Genomic DNA, 16,420 nt, shown 5'->3' on the forward strand with positions numbered 1-16,420 from the left:
CAGTACCAATTAGTTATCTAGTGGTTTACCTCCTTAGGGGCAGGAAGTAAATTGTGTCTTCTTGTGCTTGAATTGACTTCAACATATATTTCTGCTGATTGAAAATTTGAACCAAGGTGATCCTATGTAGCAGACTCTGGCAATCCAATGCACCCTCTCCAGGGTCTTGGCATCCTTTCTAAAGTGTGGTCTCCAGAATTGAGCCAAATACTCCAGCTGAGACCTAACCAGTGACTTACAAAAGTTTAGCATAACTTCCTTCCTTTGTACTCTATGCCTCTATTTATAAAGCCAATGATCCCATGTGTTTTTTTTTAAACAGCCGTATCAACTTGTCTTTTCACCATCAAAGATTCCTGTTTGCAAACTCCCAGGTCTCTTTGTTCCTGCACCTCCTTTAAGGTTGTCCCATTTAGTTTATACTGCAACTCTTCATTCTTCTAAAATTCATCACCTCACTCTTCTCCATGTTAACTTTCATCTGTCATGAGTCTGCCCATTTCATCAGTTTGTCTATGTTCTCTTAATATACATCTATCCTCCTCACTGTTTACTGTATTTCCAAGTTTTCATGTCATCAGCAGACATTGAAACTATGTCTTGTATGCCTCAGTCCAGGTCATTTCTCATCTATATTAGAGCAGAGGCTCTAATACCAGCCAAGGGACACCACCCTCCCGTCAGAAAAACAAATGTTCTGGACTGGTCTCTGCTTCCTATCCCTTTGCAAATTTCATATCCATGCTGTTACTGCCCCTTCAATTCCATATTTCAATTTTGATGACAAGGCCCATGAAATGCTTTATCAAAGTCCATATACACAACATCAAATGCCCTACTCTCATTAATCTGTTATAGGCTATCATTTGACACATATCAAGATAATAAAGTGGAAATTTACTTGCTAGTTAGTATTTCAGTTTGGAGTGGTTTGCCAACATCTATAACCTTTTTATTGTGGGAAAAAAAGCCACGTCTAAGCTTTTCATCTTATACATCAGGACATTCGCGAGAATGCCAATATATGGGGGAAAACAACAATTTATACTGTATGTGAAGAGAGTGCTGATTGGTTGGCAAGTGGCATTGCCATGGAGAATGCACCAGTGATAGTGACTGACAATTAACTGCCAAGCATTGTTTGAAATTTAAACCAGGCAGCTTGACCCTGATTGGTCAAGGCATTACCCTGAGGAATGAGTCCATGAATGGCTTTCATTTATTTTGTTTAGCTGAAACAGGCGCAATGTATGTACATGTTCTGTCTGTAAAGAACAGAGCCCTGTGTATTAATATATGTAGTCTCCAGTACATGCAAATGCACCACATTACAAGCCTGACTGACAATCTCAAATTGGCTGTCAGCGTAATTCTTAGCATATTGAGGATTATTTAGCAAATGTTGTCCAATCACAGAATCACATCTGTGTTTTGAGTTTTGCAATCACAGGCTGGTTGGGTACAGTCTGTACCCTGCCTGTTGCGAACAGCGGCTTGGAAATGATGCTTGACACAATCAGCCAGTCTTTGGGATGCACGGCCTACATACCTAGTATCACACTGGCACTGAAATTCATCTACCACATTACTCATTTGTGTGATAGGCAGAATTTCCTTTTGGCTTGATGGCAGCCAACCTGTAAATGGTGAATACCACTCAATTTGCTACTGCATAGTAGCAGCGTGAAACAGCTAGCTTCACCTGTTGCCCTTCCAGGTAATCTGAGGTAGACCGGGTACTTTCCAGGGCTGAAAGTGACAGCCATAGGCCCGTTCATGAGTTTGTGTGAAATATGGCACAAAATGATCTGACCAGGGTAGCCATTATCCTGCAGAATAATGGCAGGAGTTAGAAGTGGCTTTAATTCTAACTTTTCCTAGGTAACTATTCTACTAAGACAATCAGAAACATCTCAAAGTCTCCGATTTAGATCAGAATATTGGATGGTTCCCAGTGCAGGATCCTTGTCCATTGTAAGTTTGAACTCCCCAGGCAATTTCTGTGCAGTCCTTGTGTGGGAGCTTCCAGGGGCAGACCCCCAGCACACCTTCTGGGATATCTCTCGGGTACAACATCCTGGAGATGGAAGTTCTGGTCCTATGTATCTATTTTGAAATAGATACACCAAAACTGTAAGCAGTACTGCAGGTGTAGTCTCACCAAGACTAAATACAGCTTTAAAATGATTTATATGTCATCCCAATTGCGATGTTAATAGGAAATTTCAGTCACAATTCTGCTGATCTACGATATATTAAAATTCTTGAGGTGATGCTGTGGGCCCCTAGTACATTAAAATCAATGTATAATGCACCATGATGACTGCCATTTGTACTTACTCCACAGATGTTACTGCAAATATTGAAAGAAATGTAATATTACAAAATGCCATTATTTTTACTTATTCCACAGGTGCCAATGTAAATCTGTTTAGTCTAAAACAGCGAAAGAACATATGGAAAGAATATATGAGAAAGGCCATGGGGGGTTCACAGCATCTACATCTGGGAAACTCAGATTTACAAGGATTTTACCAGAATTCAAAGGATGCAATTTTCAGGAAAAATTGAGTCGCCTGGCCAAGAGGAAAACTGATAGTGGCCTTTCAAATTGTGAAGTGGTTTGACAGTGTATGTGGATAAATTGTTTCCATTTGTGAGTGAACAATGGGCCATAAATAAAAGATAGCCTGACCCTTCCCCACCCCCTCCTGACGCCCCCTGCTACCTCTCTCACAGACAAACTTCAAAAGGAGATAGACAAGTTGGTGAGGTGGGCTGATAGGTGGCAGGTTAAGTCAGTGCAGAGAAGTGCGAGGTGATACATTTTGGTAGGAAGAACATGGACAGACAAAAAATAAAGGGCGAAATTTTGAAGGGGGTGCAGGAGCAGAAGGACTTGGCTGTATATGTGCATAGATCATTGAAGGTGGCAGGACAGGTGGAGAGCAGTTCATAAAGCATATAGTGTCCTGGGCTTTATTAATAGGGGCTTAGAGTACAAGAGCAAGGAGGTTATGCTGAAGTTATACAAGACACCCGTTAGACCTCAGCTAGAGTATTGTGTACAGTTCTGGGCACCACATTGTAGGAAGGATGTGAACACATTGGGGAGAGCACAGAAGAGGTTTATAAGAATGGTTCCAGGGATGAGAAACTTCAGCTCCGAAGATAGATTGGAAAGATTGGGACTGTTCCCCTTGGAGAGAAGAAGACTGAGAAGATTTGATAGAGATGTTTTGAGGTTGCCCGAGTCAGAAGGTCGAGCATGAAACGTGCAGGTACCGACTAAGATAAGTAAGGAGCAGAGTGGCAATGTGGCAATCTGACTGTGATTGCCACTCCTCGGAAGTTCTGGCCCACAGTTATTGGAGGGGGAGGTCCAAACAAGGCCCATTCAGTTGATCTCAACTTAAGGAAATAAAGTATGAAGAAATATTGACTGGTGTCTCTCTTGAAAACAGAAGACTGAGATGAAAATTGACACGTATTTAAAACAGGGAATGGTAGCATAATGGTAATGTTACTGGACAAATAATCCGGAGGACTGGACTAATGTTCCGGAGACAAGTTCAAATCTCAACACAGCAGCTGGGGAGTTTAAACCCAATTAATTAATAAATCTGTAATAAAATGTTCATTTCATTAATAATGATTCACACAAGTTCTTCAAGGAAATCTGCCATTCCTACCTAGTCTGGCCTATATGTGGTTCCAGATCTACACTAATGTGGTTGATTCTTAACTGCTCTTTGAAATGCCCTAGCAAGTCTTTGCCCTTGATCAAATGAATGAGGGATGTGCAATAAATGTTGTCCTTGCCAGCAATGCCTGCATCAAGGATTCCATGGTGTATATTCATGAGTTTTCTGCTCCAGCCTGTCCCATTGAAGCGCTTATTTGTGTCAACTGTAGCTCATTTAGTAGCAGTCTTGCCTCTGAGTCACAAGGTTTTTGGGTTGAACTCCTGCCCTGGGATCTGAATATAAAAAACAAAAGCTGACATCCAGTGCAGCACTGAGAGAAGGGGCCACGTTTTGAATGAACCATTAAAATGAGCTCCATATGCCGGTTTGGGTGGATGGAAAAGATCCCATGGCACTATTTCAAAAGAGAGCTATCCCTGGTGTCCTAGTCAAAATTTATCCCTCAATCAACAGCAACACATACAAAAAAAAGATTATTTGGTCATTATCACATCACTTTTTGCAGGAGTTTGTTGTGAGCATATAGAACTTCTTTTCAAATTAAAAAAATCTTTTCAAATTAAAAAAATACTTGGTTGGTTCAGTTGTGGGTGGTCTGGTGATCATGAAAAGCATTATGTAAATGTAAGTCACTCCTTCTCTGCACCTCCTCAACCCAATGCAGCATAGAAAATCTTGGGAGTCTGTGCTCTCCCTTGCTATGTCATTAAGTGTTTCTCAGATCAGAATTAGTTGTAGATTGACTTCCAGCACATCCCCTAGCCACAATGTACCTTCCCTTTAAGAGGAGAGGTGCAGTCTAGCTTTAACTGGTGCAAGCCCCTCATGATTTTGGACCTTCTGCTGAGATATGCAGGTGCTCAGCAGTTTGCTGGCTGCTTGCTACAATCATGCTAATTAACGGACAATATGAAGTTGACGTGCTTCCACTGAGTGCAGTGGAGTAATCCTGCATCAAGTTCCTTGCACTAATTTTTGGGGGCTGTGGAAGTTTGCCCTTTTTTTTGTCCCTCTGATTCCAATCCCTTGTTCATTTCCAAATTTTTTTTTAATTCACAATCAGCGATTGTGTTTTCTAGGTCCCACTGTCTGGTATTCCTTTGCCCATCCTACTTTAAGACTCTGATTATAACTCACATCTTTGACCAAAGTTTTGATTACCTCCCCTCATCTCTCCTTAGCTTGGTGTCTATTTGTTTCTCGTGCCTCCCTGAGGTTCTTTGACACATCTTTCTGTGTGAAACACATTACTTGTGTATAAATTGCACATTAAGCGATTCCAGATTTGTTTATTATATTTCATTATTTGTATTATGGTTACTTGGTTAAACAAATCATTTAGCTTGGTTTCTCTGGGTCCATGTTAGATTGCCTATAATAATATTTTTCAAATGTTCTTTAATGCGTTTGGTAGAAGAGATAATAAATGTTTCTCTCCTGATGAATATCCAAGAGTTATTTTTCTTCCAGATGTTACAAAAAACATGAATACACAAGTAAAGCAAAACCTGTTGAAGTTGATGACAAGATCCTTCCTGAAGAAATTTTAATGATCTTGTCTGTTTTCAAATGAAACAGCTAAAAAAACAGACCAAGAACTAAAGGATAATGAGATGGATCTGTTCACCAAATACTACATTGAATGGAGAGGAGGCAGGAAAAAGAACAATCTATCATACAAAAGCATCCCAAGATTTTATTATAGGGTAGGTCTCCGTTTTCAACTTGCAAATAAATAACACTTTCTGCTATGTAAAAACTATAAAATACAACCTAATTTTTCAAATCTCTGATAATAAAAATAAGTTTAGTTCATGCTTTTCCATGAAATTCAACTTTTAATGTTCTATTATAATTTTTTTTATTCTGACTTTTTCATTTTTTGCTCCTCAAACTTTAATTCCACACCCTCCCAATCTTCATTTCCCAAACTTTCTGAGGGTAAAATTCCAAGAGTTCCAGTACGCTCCCTACCCATGCCCTCCACAAGTGGTCATTTCCAATGTGTGACTGGGACAGTTTATATTGACAGGCTACTGACTTTGGAGGATGTCCCAGACTGTTTTTGTGTTTGCCCAATGCTACGCCTATTTATTTTCCAGCAGGTGTCAATGCATGACAGTGAAGAGCAGGAAACATGGCAGGCTTGTTTACTTCTTTCCCTTATCTAGAGACACAATCAATTCTTGTGACCTGCTGTAGTAAACTAAGTTAACACACACTCTGGATCAAACCTCCAAATTTCCTGAGCTGCATAGCTCAGTAACATGTTGAGTGATGCAGATGGAATCTTTTGAGGGAGTCTTTGGTTTCTAAAATAGCATCTCCAGTGTTGTCTTCATCTGTGAATTGAAGTGGTTACATGCTAGAAGAAATTGTCTTGATACAAATATGGCTAGTGCACACTATATTATATAATTATGATGGTTCAGCTTCATTTTGAATCTAGGTTCTATCCAATTTACACAGCAAAGCTTAAACTAAAAATGATTATAAAGGTGATCTTGGGCACCAATATGAAGTAAAAGTTAGTACTACAATAACTCCTCTGTTTTAAATGCATGATGAGCTCAGAAGTAGAATTTGGGATTCCATAGCTTGCTTAAAGTTCAGCAATTGTGAAATGACCAGCTGTAGCAAAACTTGGTTTTAGAACACGGAATAATTTTAAATTTGGTTTAGTATTTGCTCTGCCTTTGGTAGTTTATGTGCTGGTTTCTCAGTAGAGTAAAAATTTGTAATTAAATGATCTGTTGTGACCTTTGTATTTTATTAAACTGACAAATTTCCTAAACTTTCTTCCCATGCTTTATTAGCTTCCAGCAGAAGATGAAATTTTGTTGCAGAAATTAAGAGAAGAATCCAGGGCTGTATTTCTTCAGAGGAAGAGTAGAGAATTGCTCGATAATGAAGAACTACAGGTCTGGAAAACCAAGTTTTTACTTAGCTAGACTATCATTGAAAATGATTGAAAACTGTATCTCTGTTGTTGCAATATCATGGTATGCTGATGCATGTTGCCATAGAATAAAAATCGGATGGCTTTGTGTTCACAATATGTGATAAATAACTGATCCCTGCATTCATTTACATATTCAGTGTGTAACGTAATTTACCAACAAGAAAGGAGAGAAATTGATGGGAAAATTTTCCTAAGCCAGTAACAAGGTGTAGTTGCTTTACTTGCTGTTCATTGGCTGCGTAATTTTATGTGAAGGTGTGTGAACCTACATCAACTTTATCCCACCACAGGACTTCTGACTTTAACTCTGGACTCTCTCCTATTGTCTCCTCTCTATTCCCCATTTACTACCAGGATATGAGAATCCTAACAATTGCTTTGTAACCAGGCCTATATAATGTGAGTTTTCCTGTGTCCATTTGCATGCATATTTTATCCTCCGCTCTGGACTGAAGCACATAACTTCCATTTCCACTTTTTTTCTTCCCCTTTTTGCTTATTTTCTCTTTTTTCTCTTTCCTCCTATTTCCTTCTCTTCTGTCATCGTGCCTGCTTTCATTTCTACTCCCATGGGTACTCTGCCTCCCTAGTTCAACTCTTCAGTGCTCTGCAACCTTGCCTCCATTCCAGGCTTGACTCCCTCTTAGACAAGCCTTCAGCTTTCCGCTATGCCTCTCCTCATCCTCTGAAGGGCCCATTTAGGCATTCACCCCGCCTCCTTATGAACAGCAATCCCAACTGCCCAGCCCACTCTCGATGACCTTTCTGACCAGCTCAGCACTCCAACTGGGGCTAAGCTTGCCAATCTCATCCCTATCCAACTCATCCCCCCTCAATATAGACCCTGCCAATGGGCTAGCTATCATCACTGCTTTCCGCATCTCTCTCCAGAATGCCCCTTTACTCATGAACAGGCCCTTGCAATCCATGAGTTTATTATGGATGAATGCATTGACATCATGCTCTTGACTGAAATCTGGCTGAGGGATGATGACTTCCCGCTTCCGAGCCCCCCCGCCCATCCCCAACCCTAAATGAAGACACCATACCTGGGTATATCTTCTACCACTTGCCTCACCTGGACCATGGTGGTGGTGTGGTTCTTATCATCAAATCACACCTTGGTTTGTCCCCTTACTCATCTGGCACTTACTCCTCCTTTGAGAAATTCACCTTGTTCCACCCCACAACCTCTCAAAATCCTTGTTTTCCACCATGCAACCAAGTACCATGTCAATTTTCTCACCAAGTTTTCTTCGCTGCTTTCCTCCCGCAGCCTCTGTACTGAGCAACTTCTCATCCTAGGTGATCTCAACCTCCATCTCCGTTCAACATGCTTTCTCTCTTCTGAGCTCAGTGCCGTCTTGACTTCCCTTAATCTCTCCCTCCATGTAAACTCCACAATCCATATTCATGGCCACCCTGAAACAAAAACCGAAAATACTGGAAGAACTCAGTAGATCTGACAGCATCTGTGGAGAGAGAAACAGAATTGATGTTTTGATTCCGTATGACCCTTCAGAGCTACAGAGAAGTAGAAATGTGATGAAATTGGGTTGGAGCAGGTGAAACTGGATAGAAGGCCAGCTATAGATGGGGGCAAAGGAGAGATTGACAAAGATGTCATGAACAAAAGGACAAAGGAAGTGTTAATGGTAGTGGGAAGGGCTAAAAAGGTGCTGATTAAGATAAGAAAGCAAAATGTGATAAAAGGAGGACAAGGATAAGCACTCTGAAAAGAACAAAATTAACAAGTAAGAGATGGCCCTTGTGGGGATGGGGAGGGGAGGAGTGTGGGGCAGTGTTGAGAGAAAAAACGAAATTGAAATGGGATAAGAAAGGGGGGTAAAACAATGAATAAATGAATGAAAATGAATAATAAAAAAATAAGTGGATAAATAATAAAAATGAATTTTTAAAAAGGGTTGAAAAAAGAGTGTAGACAGGAGAGAGTTCATGGTCTGAAGTTGTTGAATTCAATGTTAAGTCTGGAAGGCTGTAAAGTGCTTAGTCGGAAGATGAAGTGCTGTTCCTCCAGTTTGTGTTGGGCTTCACTGGAACATTGCAGCAGGCCAAGGAAGGACATGAGGGCAGGATGGTGTGTTGAAGTGGCAAGCAACAGGAAGGTCTGGGTTATGCTTGCGGACAGACCAAAGGTGTTCCGCAAAGCGGTCACTCAGTCTGCATTTTGTCTCCCCAGTGTAGAAGAGACCACACTTGGAGCAGCGAATGCAGTAGACCAAATTGAAGGAGGTGCAAATGAAGGAAACTCCTCTATCATGCACAACACCTCATCCCCTTCCCATGGGACCTTCCCATGCAAGCGCAGAAGGCGCACCACCTGCCCATTTACCTCCTCACCGTCCAAGGACCCAAACTAGGGGTGATGGAGTGGTTCATGACATCTTTGTCACTCTCCTTTGCCCCTACCTATTGCTGGCCTTCTATCCAGCTTCACCTGCTCCACCCCCCCTTAAACTGTATAAATTTTATCACATTTCTACTTCTCTGTAGCAATGAAGAAGGGTCATATGGACCTGAAACATCAACTCTGTTTCTCTCCACAGATGCTGTCAGACCTGCTGATTTTTCCCAGCATTTTCTGTTTTTGTTTCAGATTTCTAGCATTCGCAGTATTTTGCTTTTATCTTCATGGCCATCCTCTTGATCGTGCAATCTCACGTGGTCTCTCTACTCTCATAATATCAAAGTCGGGTAAAGCTATTCTGATCAATTCTTTCTATCGCTCTCCACTACCTTACACTTCATCTTCCAAATCCTACTTCCTTCAGTCTCTGCCCTTGGAAAAAAATTGTCTCCCAATTAATTTACAACTGTAATTTCAAAATCCCAACTCTGTGGTCCTCTTCACTATAACATTTCTGCAGCTATTGATCTTCCAAACCTCTCCAATCTCCACTTCAATGCCCCAGCTCTGATTAACACTATTACTCTCTTTCACGCCTTGGCTGTTTTTCCCAGTACAGCCCTCATCTCCGCCCCCTCAAGTACAAGGGACGCAAACTTGAACACTTATGGCAGAAAGCTGATTTAACCATTCATCTCCATATCTGACTGGACCACATAAAGCACCATCTGCAAAAACTGCAGAAATGCAAAGGTAACCCCAAGCTACTTTCCTCCTCCACCCTCACCTCCAATAAGTGTGAGGAGTTCATGTATCAGTAATATTGACAGCAGTCAGTCAGCTCCCATTGCCACTTTCTTCTCTCCCCTAGCCCACAGGGCCAAACTTCCTGTAAGGTTCTCCCATTCCATAACTTGTATCTTACTATAGTTTCCCTACTATCTCTCATCATTCCCTCTCCAAGTTCTCTTGGCCATGAGACCCACCTTCTGCTCTCTCAATCCTATCTCCACTAAAACTACTAGTCTCCCTCCTGGCTCCCATGTTAGCTAATGTTGTTTACAGTTCTCTCTCCTCTGGTACTGTACTTGTCTCCTTTAACTTTACCATCATCATAGCTCTGCTCAAAAAAATTAACTTTGACCTCTCCATCCATGCCCCATCTCCAACCTTCTTTTCCTACCCACAGTCCTTGAATGTATTGGCGCTTCCCAATCCACACCCATCTTTCCCGGATCTATTTCAACGTTTGAATCCCTCAGATTAGGTTTCCATACTGCCATAAGACTGAAATAGCTCCTATCAATGTCACAAATGACAATCTTTGAATGTGTTACCACTTCCCAAATTCACACCCATCTTTCCCAGATCTGCATCAATGTTTAAATCCCTCCAATCCAGTTTCCACCCTGTCATAGACTGTCATTTGTGACACTGATAGGAGCAGTTTCAGTCCTATGTGACTCTGACAAAAGTAATCTAACCCTTTACCCTTCTCAATCCATCTGCAGCCTTTGACACTTGATCACACCATAATTTTCTAAGGCATCTCCATCGTCAGCTGGCTGGACAGGACTGCACTTGCCTGGTCCCATTCATATCTATCTAATGTAGCTAGAGAACCAAGTGCAATGGCTTTGCTTCCCGCTGCCACGCACTTACCTCTGGTGTCTCCAAGGATCTATCCTTGGTCCCCAGGATCTATCCTTGGTCCCCTCCTATTTCTTATCAACATGCTGCCCCTTGCGACATCTTCTGAAAACAAGTCATTTTTCACATGAGCGCTGATGACACTCAGTTCTACCTCATCATCACCTCATGACCCTCGACTGTTCTGAATTTGCTAGATATCCAGTACTGAATGAGCAGAAATCTGCTTCAATTAAATATTAGGAAGACTGAAGCCATTATTTTTGATCCAGCAACAAACTTTCCTCCTTAACCACTGACTCCATCCCTGTCCCTGGCAACTGTCTGGGGTTATACCAGGCTGTGGCAACCTTGGTGTCACGTTTTATCCCAAGATGAGCCTCTAACCATGCATCTGTGCAGAAAAACTGCTTACTTCCATCTTGACTCTGCCTCCTTTCATCTGCACAAACCTTCATCTATGTTTTTGATATGGCTAGACTTGATTTTTCTAATGCACTTCTAGCCAGCCTCCCATGTTCTACCCTCAGCAAGCTTGTTAACCAAAAATTTGCTAGCTATGTCCTGACTGATACCAAGTCTAGTTCACGCATCATCACCTTATGCTTGCTGACACATATTTGATTCCATTTAAGCAAGGCCTTGATGTTAAAATTCTCATCCTTGTTTGCAAATCTTTTCATGGCTTAACCCTTTCCTATTTCTGTGATCTTCTTCAGCCCACAACTTTCCAAGATATATGCATTTCTCTAATTCTGCCTTCTTGGGCATCACCACTTTTTATCGCCCACCATTAGTGCCTGTGCCTTCTGCTGCTTGGGCCCTAAGCTCCAAAATTATCTCCTAAACCTCTCTGCCTCGCTACCTCGCTTTGCTCCTTTAAGATGCTACTTAAAACCTATCTCTTTGACCAAGCTTTTGGTTATCTGCCCTAATGTCTTGCTATATGTTCTTGGCATCATTGTTTTATAATTCCCTTATAAAGGATCTAGAGATGTTTTAATATATTAAAGGTGATGTATAAATTCAAGTTGTTATTATCTAAACAGTAATGAAACTGACTAAAATGAAAAAGATAAAAATGCAAATTAGATCATTAATGTGCATAAAAGCTTTGATAGCTGTAATAATAAATCTAGATTTCTTTGTTTTTAAGGATTGGGATAGTTCCTTGCAATAAAAAAGTTAAATTTTACCTCTCACTTGCTTCCTGAGAGCTTAAATTTCAACAATTATACTTGGAGATAGATGGGTTGTGTGGGGGCTTGGGAGCAAAGATAAACTTTTACACAGCAACCTGGTGTACTTTCTAATAGGAACCATGGATCTGCTTGTAACTGCATCCTATTACTCACAAGGATGTAGATAAAATACATTTTGAAAGAAAAATATAGTTATTATGGAAGTAAATTTTTTGGACGTACAATATTAATGAAATATCCATTTCTTTATTAGTATCAAAAATGGTAATTTTTAATTAAACGAAATCCTAATCTTCTTGACACCTTATGATTATAAAAACCAATGTCAAAACAGTTTTGTTTATTTTATATTTGCAATGAAAATCAGGAAATCATTGAACAACTCAGTCTCTGTTGTTACATTCAGAGACAGGCAAACTGAAACTGAAAGTTAATTCAGATACAACCAGCCAATTAAAGCGTAGAGAGCAGAACAAACTCCAACAAATGCCACCCCACCCCCATCCTGTCACCACTGTCCCTTCACCTCTAGCTGCCATCAACCAGCTTAAACATGAGTTTATAAGGTGCAATTTTGGATTAGTTTTCCTTTCAATTTGCTGTTATGTTTGTGATTACTATATCAGGACTGGAATCATTGTCTACTTTGCTGCACCTTTTCCTGCCCCATTTTTTCCACAGATACTAGAAGTTAATTTTTGTATCACAGACAGATGGGAACCAAAGCAATTTGGGCCAGATGTTGCAAGGCCATTGCAGTGCAATGATTCACTAAAGCAATTGGTTTGTGAGCATGTTTTACACACAGCAGATGTAAGATAATCTATAATTTAGACTGTTGACACAATTAAATCAGACCTCCAAAGTCTTTTATGGTTGTGGTGCTATTACGGAGGTACAGTAATGTTGCATCTCAACATTATTTTAGCAGTAGTTTTGAAACTCTTAAGTCAATAAAGGTGCTTGTTAACTCTCAGCCCTATGCCACACTTGTGGATTCCTTAATGCATGCTTGGAGTCTCAAAAATTAAGATGGGTGTGTGGATGTGTATGCATAATATTCCTTTTTGATCTTGTTTTATAGAATTTGTGGTTTTTACTAGACAAACATCAAACCCCTCCTCTGATAGGAGAGGAAGCAATGATAAATTATGAAAATTTTCTGGAGGTCAAAGAGAAAGCAGGACAGAAATGCAAGTAAGTGTCATTTGTAAGCATCTTTTAAGATGAAATTAAATAAAAACTCAGGTATTATTAATACCATTTTCTTACATATTGTTAAGTCCAGTGCATGTAATGAATTGTACAATGAAAACTATTCTGATGTGCAATTTTTGACAAAAAATATAGATCATAGAATTGTTCTCAAACTTGATCTGCCTTAAACCGAATCAAGAACATATGGGAACTGACAGTTAGCTAAACAATAACCACAGCTTGAAAACCCTCAAAACAGTAGCATTTCGCTTAATGTATTTGGTAGTCCAAAATTTCAGTGTGATTTGTTGGGACAAGTGTGCAATTTCATCTGTGTAATTAAAATGCAAGATCATATTTTGTTCCCTTCATTAACCTGAAAATAGCAAAATGTTTTTGCCCCATTAGTCATTGTATTGCACATACTTGTACTGAATTGGATTGCTCACATAAATCCACAGAATGCCTTTTGGCACTTTGACATCAGGCTAAAAATAACAATCTGTGCCAAGTTACAGTAGTAAGTAAGGGAAGATAGAAACACACAAGTTTATTTTTTGGCAATCGTGTATTTTATTTAAAACAATACCGTTAAATGTTGATTCTGTGGTGTTCATTTTTAATACTACTTTAGTGAGCATTTTTACATGATCTTTCTGCTATAGCTAATTGAAATTAATGTTATCTAACAGGCAATTCTTTGCAGCTAAGATTTTTGCGAAACTCTTGCACAATGACCCATATGGAAGGATATCCATAATGCAATTCTTCAATTATGTCATGCGAAAAGGTAGTAGAGTCTTGTGATGCAAACTATTAAATAAATTTGCAATTTTTTTTAACAAAGTCTTAATTATAATGCAACCATACTAAATCTATTTAAATTTTAGTTTGGCTACATCAAACAAGGATAGGTCTGAGTTTGTACGATGTAGCAGGTCAAGGATATCTTCGTGAATCTGTAAGTATCCTTTCTTATGTTCAGATCTGACAATTTTACCACACTTCAATCACATTTAATGCTGCATTCTATGCTATGTTAATGCCACAACAAATTACATCAACAGGATTTGGAGAATTACATTTTGGAGCTGATTCCCACTCTACCACAGCTTGATGGCTTAGAAAAGTCCTTCTATTCATTCTACGTGTGCACTGCTGTTAGAAAATTTTTCTTCTTCCTTGACCCACTCAGAACAGGCAAGTTGATATTTCCTCACTGAATTGTAAACCCAGTCACATTTAACTGTCTTAGCTATCTAAACATTTAGTTCTTTTTAGCTGTTCTGGTAGCCTCCTTTACTTTATCAGTAGTGTTCTGCATGGCTACTGGCAGTGCCAACTCTGATTAGCTGAGGTGTGTCTTGTTTTCTTCCTCCTGATGCTGAGGTATGTGGCTTTGTGTTATTACAGCAATGCCCTATCTAATGAGATCAGACACAATATGCTGAAGCCTACTTGTTGAGAACAAAGGAGGTTTTGCATCATTCTTAGAACTGGAAAGCAAGTTAAAAGGTTAAAAGTTCAGAGCTATCCTACTGAACCACTGAAAGTAACATCCTCTTAAGTTCTATCTATGTTTTGTGCATACATAAAGAATAACCTAAAGTTTTGATTGTGTTGATTACCTGAACGTGTAATTTGTTTTGATAATAACTACTTTGTGTTATTCATGAGATTAATATTTGATATTGGTAAATGGAACTTCATGTAAATTAAGAAAATAATTAACTAGTTCAAGTCAGCAATTTCTTTTTTAAGCAATTGGTAAAATGACCTCATTTGTGGAGAAATAACAAATTATTTTTGAGAAAGGTACTTTTTTCTGTAACAAAACAATAGCAGTGGAATAAATAAGTCTTAAAATTTGGTCTCAAAATCCTACTAGGTACTTATAAAAATGATTAATCAAAAGTAACTGGTTCTTATATTATTTCTAAAACTGTCTTGTACCAATGTTCAGAATATAAAGCTATTCTCGTAGCTTTTTATAAATGTGCTTTTTTAAGAGCTGGACTATGTTTATCATGGTAAGGGAACAGTTTTTTCTTTTGGCACATATTACCGACAATGCTCACACGGTAAAGTTCCCAATAATGTAATCCAATCTCTGTTTTAAAAGAACAATCCTAAAACACCAAGATGAATTTCTACTTCCTTTGTCAGTCAGCCTTTTTGAGATTACTAGTTTATGTTGAATTATAGGCACTGGTTTCACAACATCTGGGAACTGGGTTGAGATTACTGAAACTTAATTCAAATATGACCGTCGGAACCATCGGACAACAGAATCAATCTGACATAGAGTTACAGAAATATAATGACTTGTTCATGCCCTTCATCTTTAAAATAGGGGACCATATCTTATTGTATATGCATGGCACAATTGTTCAAAATAACTTTTTTTCATATCTTTAATACTCCTCTAGGCAAGATAAAAATCCAAGATATTTTGGCCTGCAGCTTCTTGGATGATTTGTTAGAGGTAATTAGCCATCTGAGAAAGTTTTAATTTTAAATGTGATCCATTGATAGGCAAAACAGTTACTGAAACATTTAATTGCTATTTGTTTATATTTGTAGCTCAGAGATGAGGAACTGTCTAAGGAAAGTCAAGAATCAAACTGGTTTTCTGCTCCTTCTGCACTGAGAGTATATGGTATGTGTTGGATGCATACAGAACTTTTATCACTTGTGGCGCATATCTGTTGTAGTGTACGGTTTACTATTGTGATTATTTTATCTATCTCTTAGGTCAGTATTTAAATCTAGATAAAGATCACAATGGAATGCTCAGCAAAGAAGAACTATCGCGTTATGGTACTGGAACTCTTACTGGCGTGTTTTTGGATCGGGTTTTTCAGGAGTGCCTAACGTATGATGGAGAAATGGTAACTGCCTACAAATAATTTACCTACAATCAATCTCATGTAAAATTGAGAAAACGTAATGGATTTTAATTTTACCTTCTCATCAAAGCTACATTTTCTGGTTCAATCCATTTCAAAATACTATTTTCGAAGGAGTTTCCATTGTAGTAAAGAATGCCTGAATGATTTCCCATTGCTATATTAGAATATTAGTGATTTTGAGTATATCAGATTAAGGATTAAACTTGCAATGCAGTTTTTAAATTCTTAACCAAGCCTAAGTTTGCTAAATAATTGTCATGCATAAAGCCTACCATTGCTCTTTGATCATATCATCAAGAATCTTAATTAAACTGTCAATGTTTTAAGCCCAGTAATTTTGTCTGACTGCATGGTTAGTTGATAAATGATTATAATCAAGTGATTTTCTTGCCAATAGAGCAGAATGTAGTGCTTGTTAAAAA

At 39.0% G+C, this 16,420-nt stretch overlaps 1 protein-coding gene across 5 annotated transcripts in view; it reads left to right on the top strand.

Annotated features, from left to right (window-relative positions):
• ppp2r3c (protein phosphatase 2, regulatory subunit B'', gamma) overlaps window positions 1–16,420 on the top strand; it is a 28,015-nt gene that overhangs the window by 6,540 nt on the left and 5,055 nt on the right. For 2 of the 5 annotated variants that reach the window (XM_041214029.1, XM_041214033.1), the window contains exons 2-10: window positions 5,286–5,413; window positions 6,524–6,628; window positions 12,974–13,086; window positions 13,779–13,876; window positions 13,977–14,047; window positions 14,154–14,286; window positions 15,516–15,571; window positions 15,670–15,745; window positions 15,841–15,977. In XM_041214029.1, coding sequence (XP_041069963.1) covers window positions 5,286–5,413; window positions 6,524–6,628; window positions 12,974–13,086; window positions 13,779–13,876; window positions 13,977–14,047; window positions 14,154–14,286; window positions 15,516–15,571; window positions 15,670–15,745; window positions 15,841–15,977 — 917 coding nt within the window. Of the gene's footprint in view, window positions 1–2,413; window positions 2,632–5,177; window positions 5,414–6,523; window positions 6,629–12,973; window positions 13,087–13,778; window positions 13,877–13,976; window positions 14,048–14,153; window positions 14,287–15,515; window positions 15,572–15,669; window positions 15,746–15,840; window positions 15,978–16,420 lie in introns of all 5 variants that reach the window. The other 3 variants (XM_041214031.1, XM_041214032.1, XM_041214030.1) reach the window with 3 other exon arrangements.

This window comes from Carcharodon carcharias, chromosome 20 (genome assembly GCF_017639515.1).
Source record: "Carcharodon carcharias isolate sCarCar2 chromosome 20, sCarCar2.pri, whole genome shotgun sequence".
Taxonomy (NCBI): domain Eukaryota; kingdom Metazoa; phylum Chordata; class Chondrichthyes; order Lamniformes; family Lamnidae; genus Carcharodon; species Carcharodon carcharias.